Source organism: Elaeis guineensis, chromosome 2 (genome assembly GCF_000442705.2).
Source record: "Elaeis guineensis isolate ETL-2024a chromosome 2, EG11, whole genome shotgun sequence".
NCBI classification, from domain to species: domain Eukaryota; kingdom Viridiplantae; phylum Streptophyta; class Magnoliopsida; order Arecales; family Arecaceae; genus Elaeis; species Elaeis guineensis.
The window spans coordinates 97029856-97051493 of NC_025994.2; the positions used below are offsets into that span (position 1 = coordinate 97029856).

Sequence of the window (21638 nt, forward strand, 5' to 3'; positions counted from 1 at the left end):
CCTCGCCTACCTAACTGCTCTTCATCTTGATCTCACCTATCTTCACCATCAAAGGGCTTGATCCATGTCGTCTCCTTTGCCGAGCCCTTTTCACTCTTCTATGCATTTTATCTTGGACTCTCCAATACTTTCTTTTCTTGATTTAGACGGTCTTCGCCATCCATCCAATCCCTTCTCTCAAGCCATGATGACCACTGATTCTCTCTTGCTACCATCAACCCTAATCTAGGATCAGCCTAGCACATTAACACCATCAAACCTTCCTCTGTCCTCCTCCCTCTTAATCTTTATCCGCTTGTACCCATCTCGCCCACTTATACCCATCTCACCCAGTTCTTCTCCCTAACCGTTTGCTAAGGTGGGTCTTGTCGCCCTTGGAAATATCTCTTCCCCTTCTTGATTGTTGTCATGCTCTAAGGTTTGATGACTAAACCCTAAATTGATTTTGCTGCAAGTGGAGTATGTATGTCATGGCTTGGTTGGGAGGTTGGCTGATCTGGTTGCTAGGGACTCTGATTGCCTCAATTGAGGTCCTGCTTCTCACTAAGGGTATATGCTTGATCAAAGGTCTCATTGATCGCCTCAATTGAGGTCCTGCTTCTCACTAAGGGTATATGCTTGATCAAAGGTCTCATTGATCGCCTCAATTGAGGTCCTGCTTCTCACTAAGGGTATATGCTTGATCAAAGGTCTCATTGATCGCCTCAATTGAGGTCCTGCTTCTCACTAAGGGTATATGCTTGATCAAAGGTCTCATTGCTTGCTGTATTTAATCACCGCCTCCACATTCCCAAGGGTTCCTGTCTTTTGAGAGATAAAATACGTGAAACCTCTCTTTTTGCTGGTTGTCTAGTTTGATGTACCCCAGCAAGCAATGCTTTTTATAGTCAGCAGTCAAGTATATCCCACAGCGCATGTTGACTTTGCTTGATAGCAGAAAATGCAGCAGTGTTGGCTTTAGGAGACCGTTATATGTGTTGGTTGAGATGGTGTTTGATGTTAAACTTACCTCTTTGGGGCTCTTGTTCTATATATATATATATATATATATATATATATATATATGAGGTAAAGTTTATTTATTTGATGAGGTTAGTTGAAGAGCTATGGGGAACCAGAAAAAAAATAAAAACAATGCTCAAACAGAAAGAAAAATCAGAAGACAAGTAACAATTTTATTTTGGAAAATTTCATATTTCATCTCTCCAGATATCAATGAAAAATTTTTCAAAATGCATTTGGTTACACTTTTTGATTTTTAATTTTTAAAAAATATTTTTTAATTTTTATTTTTAAATAAAAATAAAAAAATAAAAAATATGTTTGATAACACCGTTATTATAAAGTAAAAAATAATGACAAATGAAGAACTCGATGAGAAAGAATGATTTTAAAAACAAAATGAAAAGATGAAAGAGCGGAAATCAAATTCGAACTCTTTATTTTTTGATTTGACATTTTAAATATAAAAAAATAAAAAAAATAAAAAAATAAAATTTTAAAAATAAAATATTTTTACTTTACATATAAAATAATTATTTTAATTTTTTTGATTTTTACTTTTTACTTTTCATGATGTTATCAAACATTATTTTTTAATTTTTATTTTTAAAAATTAAAAAATAAAAAAATATATTTTTAATGGCTAACCAAAAGCAGCTTTAATTTTTGAGACATGCATCTGTAATATCATACTTTGAATTTGCATAGAGAATGATAGTATTTTAACTTTAATGTAGTAAGCATGCCAGGTGCTTTTGATTAATAAAATTTACGCTAGCATAGATGAATGAATATTAAAAGCTCTAAATTATTTCCATTATTATCAATTGCTTAGTGACAGGATGGAAATAGAATATTGTCGATTGTCTAATTACAGATGAGAAACATGACGCCATCAATCACTCTATCACAAGCTAAAAACATGAATTTTTACCCTTCCACGAATTTCTTAAATTTTTATAATATTCATAATTATCAATTTTATTAATGATTGTTATTATATTTTTATGTAATCATTATTTCTAATATTTATATAAAATCATTGCACTACAATTAGTTTTTGAAATCCAAATTATAATATTTAAATACATTATTTTATAATTTAAAATATTTTAATTACTTTAAGTTGTAATTTACAGGAGGGCCTTGGAAAACAATTTACCATGAAATAATTCAAAATTACAATGTGTTATCACAAAACCATGAAAACTATTTCATTATTGATTATTTTCTCAAGCTTGGAATTTCAAAGTAAATAGCCATTCATTAAGTCATGAGCAGACATTAATGATTAATATTCCCTACCTTCTACCTTTTTAAAATAAAAAATTTCCTAAACTTTCTCAATCATAACCAAATATCCCAGGCTTTTCTTATATAATATAATAAAATTTATCATCACATATAGCATACAAAGCTCTTTGCCTTGCATAAAAGCCATCGCATGAACATGCAAAAATAAACCCGTGCCATTCTCACATTTGTCGTCCTGAAAACAAGTAACAAACAAGGCAGTCGGACACGTGAAGTAGTGGCATCCAACTTGATAGGCCTTTTAGTTAACATGGCAAGGGTGAAGAGACGAACTCCCCAGGGTTATGTGATTGGAACACCACATACACAGATATAACAAAGATATACAGGGACCAGTGAATAAGTGATAAAATCCAACCAGGACAAGCACATGTAGAAACAAGTGACACAGTAATAACAACTAGCAACAAAAAAAAAAAAATCAAACTTAGAACACACCCATGTGAAAACCATCCTAGTACCATCAAACGGCAGAATAAAACAATCAGGCAATGAATAAAACATGAAAACATTGCAACATTTGGCACATAGTGCGGGATTGAAAATAATCATTGTCTCAGAGTATAAGGGCTCATGACATTAGCGGCACGGAAAAAGGAAAAGTACATGGTAATTCCTCCATGTGGCTTCCTCTCGAAGCCACTCTAATCATCCCTCCACACGAATTAGGGGTTGCAAAGGTTGCCACCGAACTGGCCATCTAATTTGCAACCGCCTCATAGTGCTGGCATACCAGTAGCATTACAAAGGTGAGTCATTTCAAATAAAAGCATCCATAAAAATCTTCCATCAGTCAATCCATATAAATTCATAGAGAGAACCACCTATATAAATTCTAAGCGATTCATAATAAAACATTCATAGATCCATAACTTCTTGGCACTAAGCCACTTCCAATCATAAGTCAGCTACACATGATAAAGGCCTATGAATTTAAGGAGAACAGAGTCCAAAGTATCGACAAAGAATCATAAACGATCACATGAGAAAACACAAATCATACCTACACAATAACTCGACATTCCACATAGCCATCAGTTACTGAACCCATAAATGAAAATTTATATAGTGCATGCTTCAATATGATATATCTTGATGGATATGCACACGTGGACAAACATATAAATTAAATCATTAAGCATTAAATAAAGGATTTTATTTTTTGTATATACACCCTTGCAAATATAGCTTATTGCATATTTAACCTTTGAAAATCACAATTTGAAAGTATACTGCTTAAATCAAATTGTTGTTCCATGAATGCCCCTCCACTTAGATTTTTGACTGATGGTATTAATAACTAACTGTTCTAAGTATAAAAAAGTGACTTTACTACTCTTTTCCATTAATATCTTTGAAAATCCATATAAAAATAAGCTCTTTTCAAAAAAAACTAAATGTTAATTTTTCAGGGGTGTTAACATAAAATAATTAGCATCAAATGATACTTAAAATGTTTATTATTAACATTATCAGCCACAAATCTACGACATGATGATTCGAGGTGTATACATATAAAAAGTGATTTTCAAAAGGTAATTATGCAACAAGTCATATTCTTGGGTATATGCAAAAGCCTGTGATAAAATATAAATACTATTGCAAACGGATACCAACTAAAGCACTAAGGAGAATGGGAAACTTCATACAGCCAAGAAGTAAAAGCACTACTAATAGCACATGATAAGAAAGTACCACCATCGAACTGACTTATCCAAAAAACTAACAGTAAAACGTTAGTTCTTTAATTTATATATATAAATCGCAATCCTGTAAGGCTGTATTGCAGAGTATGGCTGGAAAGGGGGTGTCTTTGCAAGTCCTCCATAGATGTACAAAGATATAACAATCCCTTAATTTTCTAACAAAACACCTAGAATGATCCATACCTTTTTTGAGGAAGGGTGACTAGGGTCACCACTATTTCATTGAAAGGAATGAAATGATACGGAATAAGAGAGAGATAGCAGGGAGCTATCCCTCAAAACAAACGAAAAAAAGAAACAGAAGAAACAAAAGTCAACTTAGTGGTCCTCTCACTCACTCACCCCAACTGAAATAAGACAGCACAAGAAAAAGAGAGGGATGGTTGCCCACAGCTAGGTCCCAAGGACCCCACTCTCCACAACAGTGACAGAATTTGCCATTTAACACAGGAATAAAACATGCTAACTCACAATGTACAAAAAAGCTGAGAGACCATCAAAAGCAAAACTAAAGTTCAGATTATAGCTGGAAACCAAAACAACAGCACACAGATGGATCATCCATATAGATACACAATATTTATTCGTAATCCAGCACCCAATATTGGTGAATCAAACCAAGAAACCATAAAAATTCTGCTGGCATCCACATAAACCCTAGTTCTGATGCTAGGGACAAAACCATGGATCTATAGATCAGCCATCGATGGCTAATCAGACATTTAAATACATATGAATGCACAAAATTAACGAAAGCATGGCCAAAGAACTTACCTCAATGGAGAAAAACAATGATAAAAGCACAAGGATGGGCAAAGAAGACAGAAAATCGATGTGCAGCAGTGGCCACCAGGGCCTACTGCCCGCCATCTACTACTTGATCTGGTCAAGGAGGAGGAGCTGAAGCCAATTAAGGTCAAGGAAGGCACCAGCAAGAGAGCTGAGGTCATCGGCCAGGTCGGTGTTGATGGGAAGCTCATCAGAGAACTCGATAACAAAGGGAGGCACGAGGAGAGGGGGCATCAGGAGTGGGGATATAGAGAGGGGCAAGGTGAGTGTTAGTTGAAACCCAGAAGAAAAGTGGAGAAGAATTGGAAAAAAAAAAAAAAAAAAAAAACAGTTACAGAATATGATTTTGGCTCATCTAAAGCAGTCCAGAAGAAAACTTTTGGAGTGAAATAGTCCAAAATAAAAGGTATAATCAAACAACAAGTTGATGGATATCCGAATTGTTACAACTTACAAAACACATTATTTGTTGCATATCACTAATACAAAACATTATTATGCTTGCATGACACTGCATAAGAATAAGCAATATAAACAAGACATTCCAAGCACTATGGACAGTCAACTGACCACATTAAGCACCATTTCCCCAAGCTTGCACCTGAAAACAGCATACCCCACAGTCGTCCGTCTAATCTGAATCTCTTTCAGCATCTGATTTGCTGTTTTTATCATAATTTTGTGTTAGCCACTAAAAAACAAATTTCAGAAAGCAAAAACAGAGCACCCAATACCAAACTTCCTTTTGCTGCATTCTATAATAGACTGCACACCGTTGGTTAGATTGAAACAAAGCTGCACTGGAAGATCCAGCAGGTTGTGCACATAGGAATTGCAGCTTAATGAACTCTTTAGTGCCATTGAATTGCAGCTAAGGGAGTGGCTTCAGGTTTTGCAGAGCCAATCCAGGCCAGGGAATAGATAGGCCAGCTTAGGCCTCGAAAAGTTTACCAGTATAGTCAACTCGGTTGAGCATGAAAAGATAGTGCCCTTAAGGGCAATCTGAATTTGGGCTGTGAAAATTCAAATTCAAATGTGTAAGGCAGACAGACCCAAAAACAACTTGAGGTAGTTCCACAGCAAAACTTCAAAAAAAGGATTCACCTTGCATGTCAAATAAGCAGACAACAATTTCCAAATGAAATTTTAAGGTAAGTCCTTGAATGCTGATTTGCAATTGTACCACTATAAAATCAAAAATATCCCGATAAACATGTTACTCATCCCATTGTAGGGATGCCCTACGACCAGTGAAGGCAAACTACAGGTGCCAAAAAATGTATGATATGGTAGCGGCAAGAGGCAGTGCCATACACTGGTCCTAGGAGACTCCAGAAACTGAGGCTGCAGTAGGTAATCCAGCATCCATGCAATGGAGTAAGATTTTTCCTTTTTTTTTTTTTTTTTTTTGAGAAGATGCTGGAGTAAATACTAGAGAACAATTTGCAAAGGAAGCACACATGAAACAAAAGAAGCACATGGAAAAAGACTTACCAGATACAAAAGCAGGAAGGGATGTTGCATCTTCCCACACCATATTTTGGAACCTTTCAACATCATGTCCTGCTACATGCACCTTCTTTAGCTTTGGTGCATTTTCTGGGCCAATTGGGACCCTCTTCAAACTTGGACAGTCCCCCAGCATGATCCATTTCAGTGAAGGCCGACTAAGAAATATTGCTGCTGGCTCCCCTATAGAAGCTAGTCAACTTGGACAAATTTATCAGTAACAGATCCTTCAGTGGGGGGAATGCTCCTTTCTCCAGCTCAACACCATTCTCCTCGGCAACTAGCTCCTCCATTGCTTCATTATCTTTGAGCTCCAATCTTTCCAATCTCTGGAGTTCATGCTCTATGCTTGGCAAGAAGAGATAGCTCAAGCCCCTACACCATGATATTTTAAGCTCTTTTAGATTAGTGAAGGTCCCAGGTGGTAGCAGTCTTTGGTGTCTGGTATCCAACCGACATGAGAACAGATATGCAAGTTTGTTACAACTAGACACTTCCAGAGTGTTCAGCTTCTGTGAGCTTCCATGAGAAAAGACTCCAGTCCAGACCATATACAATAAGTGAACCAAAGATACATCGGTAAGCCACGGGATTCCAGTTCTTTATTGATATATCTAAATATAATATAACCACCAGAGTTGAAAAAGAAAAAAAACACTCGTACAATTTGATCAAATTGTCAATAGGCAAGGCTTGCATGTTTCCTAATTGAGATAACCCAGTAGATTTCATTTAGAGCTTATCCTTCCATCTTTTTTCATCTAAAAATTCAGCTAGAATCTTTTCATTTTTACAAGGGTAAAATTATTCATATATGAATGTAGAGGAAGAGTCTAGACAATATCAGATTATGATATTTAATTTCATCCCTCAGAAACAACAACAGCAGCATCATGAAAAATGAACCAAAAAACCATCATGAGTTGGAAAAAAGTTTAATAATTCAAAAATGAATAGAATGATTGCCATTTTGCCAAAACATGGACGCATGTCAGCAAAGCAGTTAGAACAAAACCTGCAAGGCTCTTTCCAAAGTTTCATCTTCAACAATATGTCGATTCCTTTTGACAGCTGAACTCTCCTCTTCAATATGTCTTTTTTCTTTTCGTAACAAGATTGAATCTGTTTTTGATGAAGATGCATGCTCATTGCCGACAGGTTACATACTTAACTAAATAATCACCAGGAATCAAATCAATAATGTCACCATGAACAATCAGAGCTTTGTCCTGAGTGGAGAGCTTCTTGCTTTGATTCCCAGATTTTACGATAACAGGATTCGGTCCTTCCTGCAAGGTCATTTGAAATATTAAGATATTAAATATAAGGTAAATGAAATAGCAAATAGTTAGCAAATAGACACAAGTATCAGAAAAATAAGCTCTGGTAGAGTGATACAATGTGTTACAAATTATATGCCGCACATTGCAACCTATAGTTGGGTCATAATTATAAAATGTAGCTGGACCGCCAAATTTTTCTCATTGCAAGTCATAGAGGCAAAGAAGCAATTTAAGCTAACATACTACATAAATAGAAGACACAACAACTTTAGCGGAGTCATAAACTGTTGTATGCAAACTGACATGCTTGCGGCTAACTCTCTTGTCAGATATAGCATGGTCATTGCGGACAATAACATTACATCCCTGAAAAATCAGTATATTCAAGAATGAGTAATCTACCAAAAGGTTCCTTCGAACAGGAATTAAGAGCCCAATCTTCACCTAAAACAACTTATATTCTTAGGATGCTAATCCATGGCCACTTTTACAAAGAATCAGTGATCCTCATCTCATGTAAGATAATAACAACCATTCACATACATATAAAGCAGGTGACCAAATATATTACAATGCATATGTCAGCAAATTAGCATGAAAACTACATGCAACCATAATGTAATAATCAAAAGAATATATGTGCATGCATCCAAAAAATTCTGATGAACTGAAGATGAATCTATAAACCTTAGGTTCGATGAAAATATTTGCAATTAGCATTTTTATGTTAGATATTCCTTTCCACAATTCCACTAATGATGTTTTTCAAGTACATATGATGATAACCAAAAAGCCTTTTCTTTCAACTCTTTCAGATGGTCAACTTTCAACTCCTCTTTGCAAGTTCCATCTATATTTTACACAGCATCATCTGCCTAACTGTACCAATACAAATCGAATCACCGCACAAGTAGAGTCTTCATTATCTTTGCCATTACTCATGTACTCATCTCATATACACCATAAGTTTACAATATATATATATATATATATATATATATATCCAACTCAGCACTCTCAGCTATAATATAACACATGCATATTGTGGATTTGTAAATTGATAATTTCCAAAAATTCTGATCTTGACAATATAGCTAGAGCAAATGTCATCGTCTAAAGCTGCAACGCCATGATAAATTTCATTTGTACATATCCCACAAAAACTGATTTGGAAGTATGATGCCTATTACTATTGGGGGTTCTCTAACACCAAAATTTGTCAAAACAATAAATTTGATGTCTAGTAGATAGAAAGTTATCTTTATATCTATATTTAAACTTATTCACTGATTTCTTGCTCTTTTGTTTCCGCCAATTTAGGACTTAAGTGCATGATGAATCAAGTTAAGAAAAATTTCATGACTACCACGCATCCTAACAATGATCATCTATGATTGGCCAAGGCATCTCTAGCAGGGAGAGATATCCACCAGAAATGTTCACTGGAGTCATTCCCCAATGGGTATAATGTCTAGTAAAATTTCCAGTGAAGTTTTAATTTGCATAACAAATACGTAATCCTAAATTATAGTTGTATATAAATCAAGATTTTAAGAAACCATGAAGCATGGGAGCATAGTTTGGTTGCCCCAGTGTGGATCAATTGCTTCGGATCAAATTAAATCAATGAATTTGATTAAAAAATCTCTATAGTGGGATTTATGAAAGATGTTTAGTATAAATTCATCCAACTAATTTTGTCTCAGATTTTGTTCAGAATCATAAGCTATCAGCAATAATAGTACCATACTTATGGTTACTTTCAAATTATAAGTTTTGTTCAGAATCATAAGCCATCAGCAACAATCATACCATACATAGTTACTTTCAAATTATAAGCCACTGGCAACTACTGTACCATACCAGTGGTTATTTTACTGACCTAATCTTGGTCATACTTATCAAATGATTGAGAGTTATATCCCCATCTTAGGACTATTAATGTGCAAAAATCTTAGCATTATTTTAAAAAAAAAAAAAAGTAATGAAAGAAGCATGAAAGTTATACGAATGCCATTCATAGAAGTGCAAAAGAAAAGCAAATATCATTCACAGAAGTAAAGAGACAAGTTTAGCATTATTCAGCAGATATTCTTACCCAGACCTTATTGCTATATTCTCTTAATGCAAGCATGAGGGGTGCTCATATGGTGGACATAAAAAATTAAAATAAAAAAAAAAGGGTGTGAAAGGACGAAAAAAGATGAAATATCTACAAACAACAGTCAATGAAATGAAAAAAAAGCTACATGGAGGAGTAATCAGTAGACTTTACATTTGAAAGATCTTCATTGCATATAATCTCCTCTATCAATATTGATAGATACCATAAACACAGGACAAAAATTAAGAGGATCACAGAGCTCATATGGTTGACATTTAAGGAAAAGAAAGAAAGAAAGAGTGAAAGACATGTTAACATCATTCCAGTAACTCAAAAAAGAAGCCAATTTTAGATTACTCTGAAGGTGTTCATTTAATCTAGTTTGTTTGGGAATATTTTCTGTTATTCATACCCAAATACAACGTACTTAAAAAATCATTAACATATTAAAGAAATTAGCAAATCATTGAAAAAAGTGAAACAGAAGCCATCTTTATGATTAATCCGAGGTACTTAATGTCATTCGTGCAAAAGATCACAGCGATTAAAAAAAAATGTGGTCGTTAAGGGAGAAAAAGCAAAGCAAAACGTAGGAAAGAAAAGAATATTAAAGGTGCATGAAAGAAATCATCCAAAAAAGAAGAAATCTTTAGGATAGATCGGAAGAAGAGGCAAAAAATCACAACGTTAGTAATAAAGGAAAACGTAAAAGAAGGCAAAAGATCACAGCAATTGAAATGATCGTTAAGGGGGAAAAGAAAAGGCAACATGTACGGAAGCAAGACCATGAAAGACACATGAGCGAAATCATCCAAAAAAGAAGCAACTTATAGGATTGATTGGACGATCTCAACGTAAAGATTCTTTTTCTTTTTGTGGAGGGCGGGGGGTGGGTGGGAAGATCTCAGCGCTAGTAATAAATGAAAGAAATGTAAAAGAAAGAAAGAAACATGAAAGAAATATGACCAAAATCTTTCAAATAAGCGGACAAAAGGCAATCTTTAGGTACAGTTTTGAGGGAATCAATGTCAGGAAAACTTCGCAACAGACAAGCTTAACCATGAGATCGGAGAACAGGGCCAACAACAAAGGAAAATTTAAAAGAAGGAAAGAAACATGAAAGAATTATGAACAAAATCTTTCAAAGAAGCGGAAAAGAGACAATCTTTAGGTACAGTTGCGGGGAATCAACATCAAGAAAAATTCGCAGGAGATACGGTTAACCAAGATATCAGAGAAAAAGAACTACCCCAGACCTCGCCATGTAGGAAAGTAAGCGTTCTTTCCTATCACCCTAAAGATCTTTGAAGCATCGGCGAACTCCTCTGGAAGAGACTCGGAGGACAAGAATCCTCAAATTTTCTTGGAATGGCGTAGCTTTTGCAGTCGAAACAGAGGAACCCTAGCTTTCGCCCAAGGGGGAGGAGAAACCCTAGCCCGTCACCGTTTTCCCAGCGCGGAGAGCTGATACGGCCTTTTATGGGGCAGAGCAGGGTGGTGCTGGTGAAGCCGTAGAGTCCCAAAGCAAGCTGTTTAGGCGGGCTTTTATAGCCGGGACATGTATCGTCTCCTTGAGCGGTGCCAGCCTGGCAATTCCCGGCGGAATGGACGGCCATGATCTTATTATTGCTTATATATTAGCTATTATAAGGGTGGAAGTAGCCTCTAGACATGCTTGAAGTGGATGAACGCAATCAACCCGGGCCATTGGATTTGTTATCCAACTAATCAACGTTTTTTGAGTCCCCTCCAAAACCATGTTATTTGCCCTCGGGAGTAGGTTAGACCTTTCTATGCCCCTCGCAAGGGAGAAATTCTTTGTGCACCGTGCGCGTCGGTGCGGATGATTCGCGCACGCACGGGATTGGGCAGCGGTGCGGATAAAAGCGTGAGTCCATCACCATACACGGTATACGAATATGTGCACAATTTTTTTTTTTTTTTAAAAGAATATCATAGATGATGTGATGTAATTATAGTCCATCAACAGCAATCGGATATATTGTAGCCCTCAACAGCAATCGGATATATGGCGAGAAATCTAATCTAATATATCTTATATTTGGGGAAGAGGTGGTTTTTATAATATATATATATATATATATATATATGTATATATATTATTATTATTATTATTATTATTATTATTATTTTTAACGAACTAAACGAGTCCTTGGAACAACCTGGTTGAAGGTAACAACGAGGGAATATCGGGTTCGGCTCCTCACTTTCACGGGCCGAAAGAGTTGGGTTAGGCCGAAGTATACTTTGGAATAGTGACTTCCGTCCGCCTGTCCAGCCAAGCACGCACGTGGTATGCTGTTAGCAGTTTCATTGCAGTTCAATTGTATCCATAGCACATCCAATCAGTTGCGCTCACACGAACGAGAGAGATTGAGATAGAGAGCATCTTTCTTTCTCATTTCAGCCCCTTTCCTCATTTTTCTTAACAAAAGACTTTCTTTGAGGAAAGAAAGCTTCCGTTGTTCTAATTTTATTTTGCTCCTATATTATCGCCCTTTTGAAAGAATTATTTGGCAAATATATACAGACACACATACACACGTGCGGGTGTGCACACAATGCTACAATGCATTCTTCCTTTCCACTCTTCTTAGTTGTTGCGGTCAATTCTTTCATCGTCTATTCGTCGGGAATGAGCATCTACAAAATAAAATTCACGCTGATCGGAGTTGCCTTCGGTGGAGACCCTCCGATCTTAAGTCAGAGAGGGAGACTGGGCAACAGTAAATTTGAATGATTTGAGTAGCAGAACTCAGACCAAAAGTAGCTTATCGATGCTATTGCTTTACCTCCTTTTATAGATGAGATTGTTATAATCGTCGGACGTGGTCCCGTATTTTATGATGCTAAATCATCAGGCCATAATTGCGTGTAGATTGTTAATCTCCACTAATTACGCCGCGATATGCGACTAATAACCACCTGTGACGGTTATGGTATCGTATTTATATATTTGGCAGTCGGCCATTTGACAGTTGGTCATGAAGATAGTCAGTCGGCCATGAAGATGATAAGTTGGGCCATGATGAGTCGGCCATGAAGATGATAAGTCGGCTATGGTGAGTCGGTCATGAAGACGGTCGATCGGCCATGAAGACGGTCGATCGGCCATGAAGACGGTCGATCGGCCATGAAGATGGTAAGTCGGCCATGGTGAGTCGATCATGAAGACGGTAAGTCGGCCACAGTGAGTCCGCCATGAAGACGATCGGTCAGCCTGCTTGGTCGAAACTCAGTCGGTAGTCACTTTCAGGGTCGTCCGTCTATTTGGTGGACAGAGTCGGGTGTTGGTCGGATTTGGCTAGAGATTGGTCGATATTTGGGGGTTAGTCGGTTTGTCCCAATAGTTGCCCCCTCACTCCTGAGTCCAATGGTGAGTTGTCGCGTGCGTAGCCACATGGTCAGTTGCTTTGGACGAAATGAGTTGTTATCTGTTATGTTGAGTCTCGACTCTGCCGCTACATTCTTCGGAATACGGTCTATTATCTACTTTATCGTCCTTGAGCTGTCATATCAGCAGGGAGATCTGGTGTCAGGTATCGTTTGCGGAAGGTGAGTCGGCGCTGGCCATTACATCGGGAAGACGAACTGGCATCATGCGTTTTAATTCTGGCTTGTAAACTGTAGATTCGACTATTTCGCAGACTTCAGAATCTGCTAGTCATGTAGTTTCCTACGTATTTAGTTAGGATAATGATAGCAACTCGGATATCTATTTTCTGGATCTTGATCGGACTTATACGTCGAACTGGCATCATGCGTTTTAATTCTGGCTTATAAATTATAGATCCGACTATTTCGCAGACTTCGAAATCTGCTAGTCATGTAGTTTTCGACGTATTTAGTTAGGATAATGATGGCAAGTCGGATATCTATTGTCCGGATCTTGATCGAGCTTATACATCGTATTGTTATGATAAACGGTGGCAAGCTGAATATCCTTCGACTGGCCGTGACCAAGTCAGTATGATTCCAATCCGACCTTGGTCGTCTTGGCATTTTGCCTTTGTTAGCTGGTACTAAGTCGGCAAATTAGCTAGCTGCTTCGATGGACAGCCAACTATGAGGGCAGCACAATTTTTGTGGAGAAAGTCTGCGTCGCCAACGCTGGCCTTCAGTTGTAGTCGATAGGTCAGTTCTCTGGCTTTTACAGTGAAAGCCGAAATATATTCTACACCGAGATAGTCAATTTTTTGGCTTTTACAGTGAAAGCGAAATATATTCTGTGCCGAGATAAAGTCGATTATTTGGTTTTTACAGTGAAAGCCGAAACATGTTCGGTATCGAAATAGTCGATTTTCTGACTTTTATAGTGAAAACCGAAATATAGTAGGTGTCTAGATAGTCGATCTTCTGACTTTTATAGTGAAAGTCGAAGTATATTCGGAGTCGAGATAGTCGATCTTCTGGCTTTTACAGTGAAAATCGAAATATTGATGTTGACAGGAATTGACTACCCATCATTTAATAGTCGGTTGAACTTAAAGAGTGATGCAATATATTAAATTTTTCAAGTAGTTGCATTCGGAAGGAAGTCGAGTAGAACAAAACATCCATCGTGCTTTTATTAACTAATTGTCAGAACAACAACAGCATCGTCGTGAGGAGTTTGAATTCTCCGAACATCTTCTTCCAAGAAAGTTATTACATTGAGTTGTTGTCGTTTCTCCGACTTTTCTTCGGGAGTTATCCCTCAGTTCAGTCATTTGAAGATTATGTTGATCATCTTTGCAGTCGGCTGATTATTTATAACTTCCTCAGTCTGCGGCTAAGGTTGTTGATCGGTAGGAGGTTGATCCGACGGATCTCTCCGATACTTTTCGAGATAGTCTCGTCAAATCAGAACCTCTATCTCATCCCTAAGTTGGACGCACTATTCGGTATCGTGATCATGATCACTTTGGAACTGACAGTATTTTTTTCGATCGTGGCTTCTCGGTGGCGCTTTCATCGTTGGGGTTTGTCGTAGATATCCTGCTCCTTCGATCTTTAGGAGGATCTGTGCACGAGGAGCAGAGAGAGAGGAGTATAGGAGTCATACCTGTCGTAGTTCGTCCTTGGACTCCATCGTTGAGGTGAAGCTCGCTTATTGGAAGGTGGCCAACTTGATTCGGTCGGAGCTTCTCCCTTCTTTTGTTTCTTCATCTTCTGATCCTTACCTTCTGTTTGGCGTCGGTCAGAATCTCCTTCGTCCGCGCGTATATACTTGTAGGCACGCTCCAGAAGTTCGGCATAAGTTTGGAGGAGGGTCTTATCCAAAGAGTACGTGAATCGAGATCCCCTCAGACATCCCTTTCATGGCCAAGATGGTCATGTCTTCGTTGAGGTCCCTGACCTCAAGTGTGGCCACATTGAATTGGGCCACGAAATCCCGAAGTATTTCGGTCTCTCGCTGCTTGATCGAGAAGAGACCATCCGAGGTTCGTGGTGGCCTTCGACTAGTGCTGAAGTGGGCCACGAAGGGATGTTCCAGCTGTCCGAATGAGTGAATGCTTCCCAATCGAAGTTCGGAGTACCAGGCCCGAGCAGCCTTTCGAAGTGTAGTCGGGAAGCCGATGCATAGGAGGGTGTTAGTTGCCCCCCAGATCGTTATAAGAGCCTTGTAGCTCTCAAGGTGATCAATTGGATCAGTAGAACCGTAATAGAGCTCCACATGCGGCATCTTGAACCAAGTTGGGATTAGTTCATCCAAGATAAGTCAGAAGAGAGGTTGGATGGCATGAAAATTGAAGTCATTTGAAGACTTCTGACCGTCCATTTGAAGCTGGGCAAGTTGGCGGTCGATTTTCTCGAACTTACGTTTATAGTCGTCGAGCCGCTGGTGGTGGTAGACTCCAGAGGTTGAACCTCCCGATGAATTAGAAGGAGAGGTAGACGGTGTTTGCGGTCATTTTCCTTTTCTTGCCCGATCCAATTGGAAAGGAGAGGGATGCCGTGAATGGTGGGTGGCACGTCGAGAGCACCTCAAGTACCGCTGCTCATCCCGCTGAGAGAGTCGAGACGGTCGCTTTGGTGGAAAAAATGAAGTTCGCCGCAGGTGATGGCGGCTGTGCCTGGAAGGCACTGAATACGCCATCGGTTGTTTCGCCGATGGCTGTAGTGGCTGGGTCTACTACTGCTGAAGGCTTTTGACCGCCTCTGTGAAAATATTTATTTGCTGAATAATTGCAGCAATCTGGATGTCCGTGGTGAGCATGGAGCGCGAAGAACTGGGCTCTGCTATCGGAGGGAGGAGAGGAGCCTCTTCCCGATGGAAAGAGTGTCCCGTCGATCCGATTGCTGTTGATCGTTGAGCTCTAATTTTTGTCATTACGAGTTATTTTCTCTCCTTCTTGGCACGCCAATCTGTTGCGGTCAATTCCCTCATCGTTTGTTCGTCGGAAACGAGTACCTGCAAAACAAAGTCCACGCTGATCGGAGTTGCCTCCGATGGGGACCCTCCGATGCTTAAGTCAGAAAGGGAGACTGGGCAATAGTAAGTTTGAATAATTTGAGTAGCAGAGCTCAGACCAAAAGTGACTTACCGATACTGTTGTCTTATCTCCTTTTATAGATGAGATTGTTATAACCGTCGGACGTGGTCCTACATTTTATGGCGCTAAATCATCGGGTCATAATTACGTGTGGCTTGTTAATCCTCACTAATTGCGCCACGATATGCGACTAATAATCGTCTGTGACAGTTATGGTATTGTGTTTATATATTTGGCAGTCGGCCGTTTGATAGTAGGTCATGAAGATAGTTAGTCGGCCATGAAGATGGTAAGTCGGGCCATGATGAGTTGGCCATGAAGATGATAAGTCGGCCATAATGAGTCGGCCATGAAGATGGTCGGTCGGCCATGAAGATGGTAAGTCAGCCACGGTGAGTCGGTCATGAAGACGATCGGTCTGCCTGCTTGGTCGAAACTCAGTTGGTAGTCGCTTTCAGGGTCGTCCGTCTGTTTGGTGGACAGAGTCGGATGTTGGTCGAATTTGATTGGAGATTGATCGATATTTGGGGATCAGTCGATTTGTCTCAACATTGGTGATCCCCCATCGTCTTGCATGACAAAGCACAATAGGTAGGCGAGTTTCATCTGCACTCAAATTGCATATCTAGCGGTCCTCCGAATGTTTGGTACACTAGCATCCGCATACTTGATACAAAAGTATTTTAACCCCTTTCAGGATTTTTAGAGACCCAGACGTCACAATGGTGAAATCCTTACAACTGTGGAGTCTGGAGGAAAGTATTGAACAAACAAAAAATTTTAATCAGTTAAGGAATATGATTTTGGCTGGTCTAGAGAGTCTAGAATAAAACTTTTGGAGTGAAATAGTCCAAAATAAAATGTACAATCAAACAACGGCAAGATGGATATCTGAATTGTTAAAACTTACAGAGCACATTATTTGTTTCAAATCAACAGGAATACAAAACATTTTTATGCCCCCATGACAAGGCATAAGAAATAAGTAATAGAAGCAAGACATTCCGAACACTATGGAGAGTCAACTGATTGCATTCAGCACCATCTCTCTCAGCTTGCACTTGAAAACAGCAAACTGCACAGTCGTCTATGCCTAATCTGAATCTGTTTCGGTGCCTGATTTGCTGTTTTTAGCATAATTTTGTGTTAGCCACTATGAAACAAATTTCGGAGAGGCAAAACAGAGCACCCAATAACCAAACTGCCTTTCTGCTCCTTTACCGCACACTGTTGGTTAGACTGAAACGAAGCTGCACTGGAAGGTACAGCAGGTTTCGCAGACAGGGATAGTAGCTTAATGAACTCTTTAGTGCCTTAAACTTGTAGCTAAGGGAGAGGCTTCAGGTTTTGCAAAGGCAATCCAGGCTTGGGAATAGGTAGGCCAACTTAGGCCTTGAATAGCTTACCAGTATAGCGGACTTGGCTGAGCATGAAGAGATAGTGCACTAAAGGTCAATTTGAATTTGGGCTGTGAAAATTCCAATTCAAATGTGTGAGGCAGACCCAACAACAAATTGGGGTAGTTCTACAGCAAAATTTCGAGAAAAGGATTCACCTTGCGTGTCAATTAAGTCCACACAACAACTTCCAATTGAAAACTTGTAAGGTGAGTCCTTGAATGCTGATCTATAATTGTAAGGTGGTTATTCATCCCATTGCAGGGATGTCCTATGACCATTGAAGGCAATCTACCGGTGCAAAAAAATGTATCATATGGTAGGGCCAAAAACTGTGTCATAGGTAGTGCTATACCACCGGTCGAAGGAGACTCCAGGAACTGAGGCTGCAGTAGGTAATCCAGTATCCATGCGCTGGAGTAAGATTTCTTTTTTGAATTTTTTTATGGAGAAGACACTAGATTAAAATACTAGAGAACAATTTGCGAAGGAAGCACGCATGAAACCAAGGAAACGCTTGGCAAAAGACTTACCAGATACGAAAGCGGGAAGGGATGCTTGCATTTTCCCACTTACAAATTTTGGAACCATTCAATGTCATCATCGCCTGCTACATGCACCTTCTTTAGCTTCGTTGCACTCTCTGGTCCAATTGGGAGCCTCTTCAAATTTGGACAGCCCCCCAGCTTGATGTATTTCAGTGAAGGCCAATCGAGAAATATTGCTGCTGATTCCCCACCATAGAAGCTACTCAACTTGGACAAGTTTATCAGTAACAGATCCTTCAGTAGGGGGAATGCTCCTTTCTCCAGCCGAACACCATTCTCCTCTGCAACTATCTTCTCCATTGCTTCATTGTCTTTGAGCTCCAATCTTTCCAATCTCCGGAGCTCATGCACTATGCTTGGCAAGAAGAGAGAGCTCAAGCCCCTACACCTTGATATTTTAAGCTCTTTTAAATTCATGAAGGTCCCAGATGGTAGCAGTCTTTGATGTCCAGTATCCGACTGACGTGAGAACATATATGCAAGTTTGTTACAGCTAAACACTTCCAGAGTGCTCAGCTTCTGCAAGCTTCCTTGAGAAACGACTCCAGTCCAGATGGTGGTTAGATTTGGTAATAGCTGCAGTGTCAATTTACTCAAATTTGGCAGCATAATACTCCCTTGCTGAAGTCCCTCAAAATTGAATACCACCTGTGGTTCGTCGCATTCTTTGACGGCAAGCTCTTCTAGACAGCAATGCACTCTTTGCAGCAAGTCAGATGGAAATATATTATTTAACTTCTTGCAGCGCATTATATCCAAGATTCTGACTTTTCCAAATGATAGAGCTGGAAGTGGTCCCTGGCAGATTCTATTCAAATTCTCCAAATTCCAAAGGTTTATAATCTCTAGGTCACGATATGCATTGGAAGGAGCCACTTTTGTTGTATCAAGAAGACACACTATGCGATGACATCTTGTAATGCGTAGTTTCTTCAGGTCTGCAAAACCATTTTGTTCATCTAATTTCACCAAATTCACAATATCCCACTGCCAGTCATCTAATATGAGGTCCTCAGTTTTGCCCAACAATACCTTAGCCCAATTCAATGAGTTGCTTACTCCCTTGAGATAAAAATTTCTTCGGTGCAGAGAAGCCAGAGAAAACCAATCAAATTCATTGTAAACAATGAAGTGGCTTAAGTTCTCCCAAGCATTGACGGGGAGAGAATCTTGAGAAAAGTTTTTGGCATCCCTTACATACACATGTAATCTGACCAAGCGTTTCAAGAAAGCAATCTCAGCAAGGAGATCTTTGTTGGCATTGCAGCCTATCATGTACAGTTCTTCCAACCGACTTAGCTTAGATATCAAATTAGGTGGTATCCTAAGAGCACTGCAGTTTGATATATCCAGGAGCTTTAGATTGACCAAGGTTCCTATTTCTTCTGGCAACACACTAACACGGCATTTCTGCAAGCCAAGTATTTCAAGTTTCTTTAATTTCTCAACCATTGTAATATCTTGTAATTTTTGGCATCTATCCAGACGAAGTGTCACTAGGTTTGTCAAGTGTGCTAGTGACAAAGGTAATGATTCAATATCAGTGTCACTCAAATCTAAAACCTTAAGTGCTGCCATCCTTTGAAAGAAATTGCTCGGTATTCCAGTTGTAATAGGATTTATGTTCAACAATAGAGTCGCGACCCTGGGGCAATTTGGCCGATCAGGTAGTGCCTGTAGGTCATTATTCATCAGTGAAATTCTCTTACATGCTTCCCAGTTTTCACCCTCTGGCCAATCTCTCACTCCTAAGCCAGCTTTTACAAAGAAATGATTGTCGTCTTTGGATGCAATGTATACAGCCACATCTCGGACCACATCATGCAGCTTAACACACCCCATTTTATCACTGGTTAATAGCAAACATGAAGCCTTCAGTTTCTCAACCAAGAAATGCACTCTACTTCGTACGTCCTCCAAGGCGTATACACCTTTCAATAGACCCTCACCCACTGCATATCGTGTAAGTTCATCCTCACTTATGTCATAGTCCTCACGAAACAAGCAGCAGTACAAAAACAACACTTTCATCTCGTCTGTTTTCAACTGTTTGTAGCTCAGTTCTAGCGACTTGTACAACTGTTCCTCCACACCTTCTAGGTTTGCAGGAGTGGATTGTTGGAGCTGGAGCAGTGCATCATCCCAGACACTTCTTTCCTTAAATCCTCGCAATGCCCTTCCGACTACAACAATTGCCAGCGGCAAACCACCACACTCCTTTGCAACTTTTTTTGCGACCGGTTCTACATCAGAGGTTTCAACAACCTTTCCAGCCTTACTTTTGAAAAGGTCCCACGAATCTTCTTCTGACAACACATCTACTAGGACCGAAACATCAGTTTCCATCAAATCACATACTTCAGATTTCCGAGAAGTTAGTAAAATTTTGCAACCCTTGTGATCATCTCTGAAAGGAATGCCAATGTCTTTTAACTCTAACCTAGCCCATATGTCATCCAGCATTATCGCAATTTTCTTCTCCTTACCCAACCTAGCAGCCAGTGCCCTAGCTGCAGATTCACCACTCCCCCAGAGTGTCATACCCAACTCCTCAGCAATGTCACGTCTTATCTGCTCTATGTTTGGATTCTGTGATACGACCACTTTGACAACAGCATCAAACTTCTTATCTTTTTTCAATCTTCTGCCAATCTCTTCCATCAGGGTTGTCTTGCCAACACCACCCATACCATATATTCCAATCAAGTGCTTATTCTCATCTTCTATCGCATTCATAACATTATCCATAGCGATTCTAGTGGAGCTGAAGGCCATAAAATCACCCACCGGCATGGACTCAATGGTTGGTGGAGGAGGAAGCTGAGATACACTCTCAAAGTTTCCTTCTTCAAGAAGCCCCTCAACAACAGCCTTTTTCTTTGTAGCCTCCTTGCCAAGTTGATAGCGCCAACGACAGTTGGGAGAACACCCCTTGAGACATCTCTTGTTCTGTTCAACCTCTTTCTCCATATTAACAACTTCTGTCTCCAGTTCATTCACTTTCTTTAGCCATGCAGTTACTACGTCCTTGATCACTTCGCCTCCTCTATTAGCTGTCTCAACAGATCGATTTATGTCATTTCTTACATTCTTTAAATGCTCAAAACGTTCTTTCAGTTTCTCAACTTTCTCCTTGTAGTGTAGAAGATAGCCTGCTCGGGACTTCAAATGTTTCCATGAGGACTGTACGGTGTTGTTTGCTAGTTCAGATCCCATTTCTAATCCGCACTGAGCCAAGGAAGACAACGCCATGACCTATATCAGAGCCAAGCAGAGGTCAATTGAATCAATAACAATGAAAATGAAATTATTGATATCAGTCATTGCGGATCATCCGCGGTATTCAAAAAATACCATAGGATGCCGTAAATCATTAGATTTCATCCATCATAAGATGGATAGCCACATACTCATGAGAATACTACAAAGAAAAGGATTTATAAACCCCAAAAATATTTGAACAGCTGTTCGTCTTATAACGAATGATGT

The 21638-nt window shown here is 39.2% G+C and overlaps 3 protein-coding genes across 7 annotated transcripts; all 3 read right to left on the reverse strand.

Annotated features, from left to right (window-relative positions):
• Positions 1 to 2792: 2792 nt before the first annotated feature.
• Positions 2793 to 11237, reverse strand: LOC105052079 (uncharacterized). 5 transcript variants are annotated; one of them, XR_012138841.1, is made up of 5 exons: positions 10957 to 11237; positions 7528 to 7609; positions 7336 to 7442; positions 6306 to 6695; positions 2793 to 5473 (listed from the first exon to the last, which is right to left on the reverse strand). XR_012138841.1 is itself a non-coding variant. In XM_073252303.1 (5 exons), the coding sequence occupies exons 3-5, from the start codon at positions 6454 to 6456 to the stop codon at positions 3017 to 3019; spliced, it is 267 nt and encodes an 88-aa protein (XP_073108404.1). In that variant the 5' UTR covers positions 6457 to 6695; positions 7336 to 7609; positions 10964 to 11236; the 3' UTR covers positions 2845 to 3016. The 5 variants fall into 5 exon arrangements, 1 of the variants encoding a protein (XP_073108404.1); XR_012138842.1 differs by having other exon boundaries at positions 6306 to 6855; XM_073252303.1 differs by having other exon boundaries at positions 2845 to 3040; positions 5382 to 5473; positions 7336 to 7609; positions 10964 to 11236.
• Positions 11238 to 14982: 3745 nt separating this feature from the next.
• LOC140855333 (uncharacterized) lies at positions 14983 to 15393 on the reverse strand. Its single transcript, XM_073251211.1, has one exon. It carries the CDS (start codon positions 15391 to 15393, stop codon positions 14983 to 14985), a length of 411 nt encoding a protein of 136 aa, XP_073107312.1.
• A 2780-nt stretch (positions 15394 to 18173) lies between these two features.
• LOC105052742 (disease resistance protein At4g27190-like) lies at positions 18174 to 21401 on the reverse strand. Its single transcript, XM_019846362.3, has one exon. It carries the CDS (start codon positions 21399 to 21401, stop codon positions 18174 to 18176), a length of 3228 nt encoding a protein of 1075 aa, XP_019701921.3.
• Positions 21402 to 21638: the final 237 nt, after the last annotated feature.

Coding starts and splice junctions, on each gene's coding strand:
- LOC105052742 (XM_019846362.3), bottom strand. CDS start 21,401: ATGGCGTTGTCTTCCTTGGCTCAGTGCGGATTAGAAATGGGATCTGAA.
- LOC140855333 (XM_073251211.1), bottom strand. CDS start 15,393: ATGCCGCATGTGGAGCTCTATTACGGTTCTACTGATCCAATTGATCAC.
- LOC105052079 (XM_073252303.1), bottom strand. CDS start 6,456: ATGCTGGGGGACTGTCCAAGTTTGAAGAGGGTCCCAATTGGCCCAGAA. Junction 5,474..6,305: donor CCTTCCTGCTTTTGTATCTG/GTAAGTCTTTTT, acceptor TGATAAAAACAG/CAAATCAGATGCTGAAAGAG. Junction 3,041..5,381: donor GGGAAATGGTGCTTAATGTG/GTCAGTTGACTG, acceptor CTGGTATGCCAG/CACTATGAGGCGGTTGCAAA.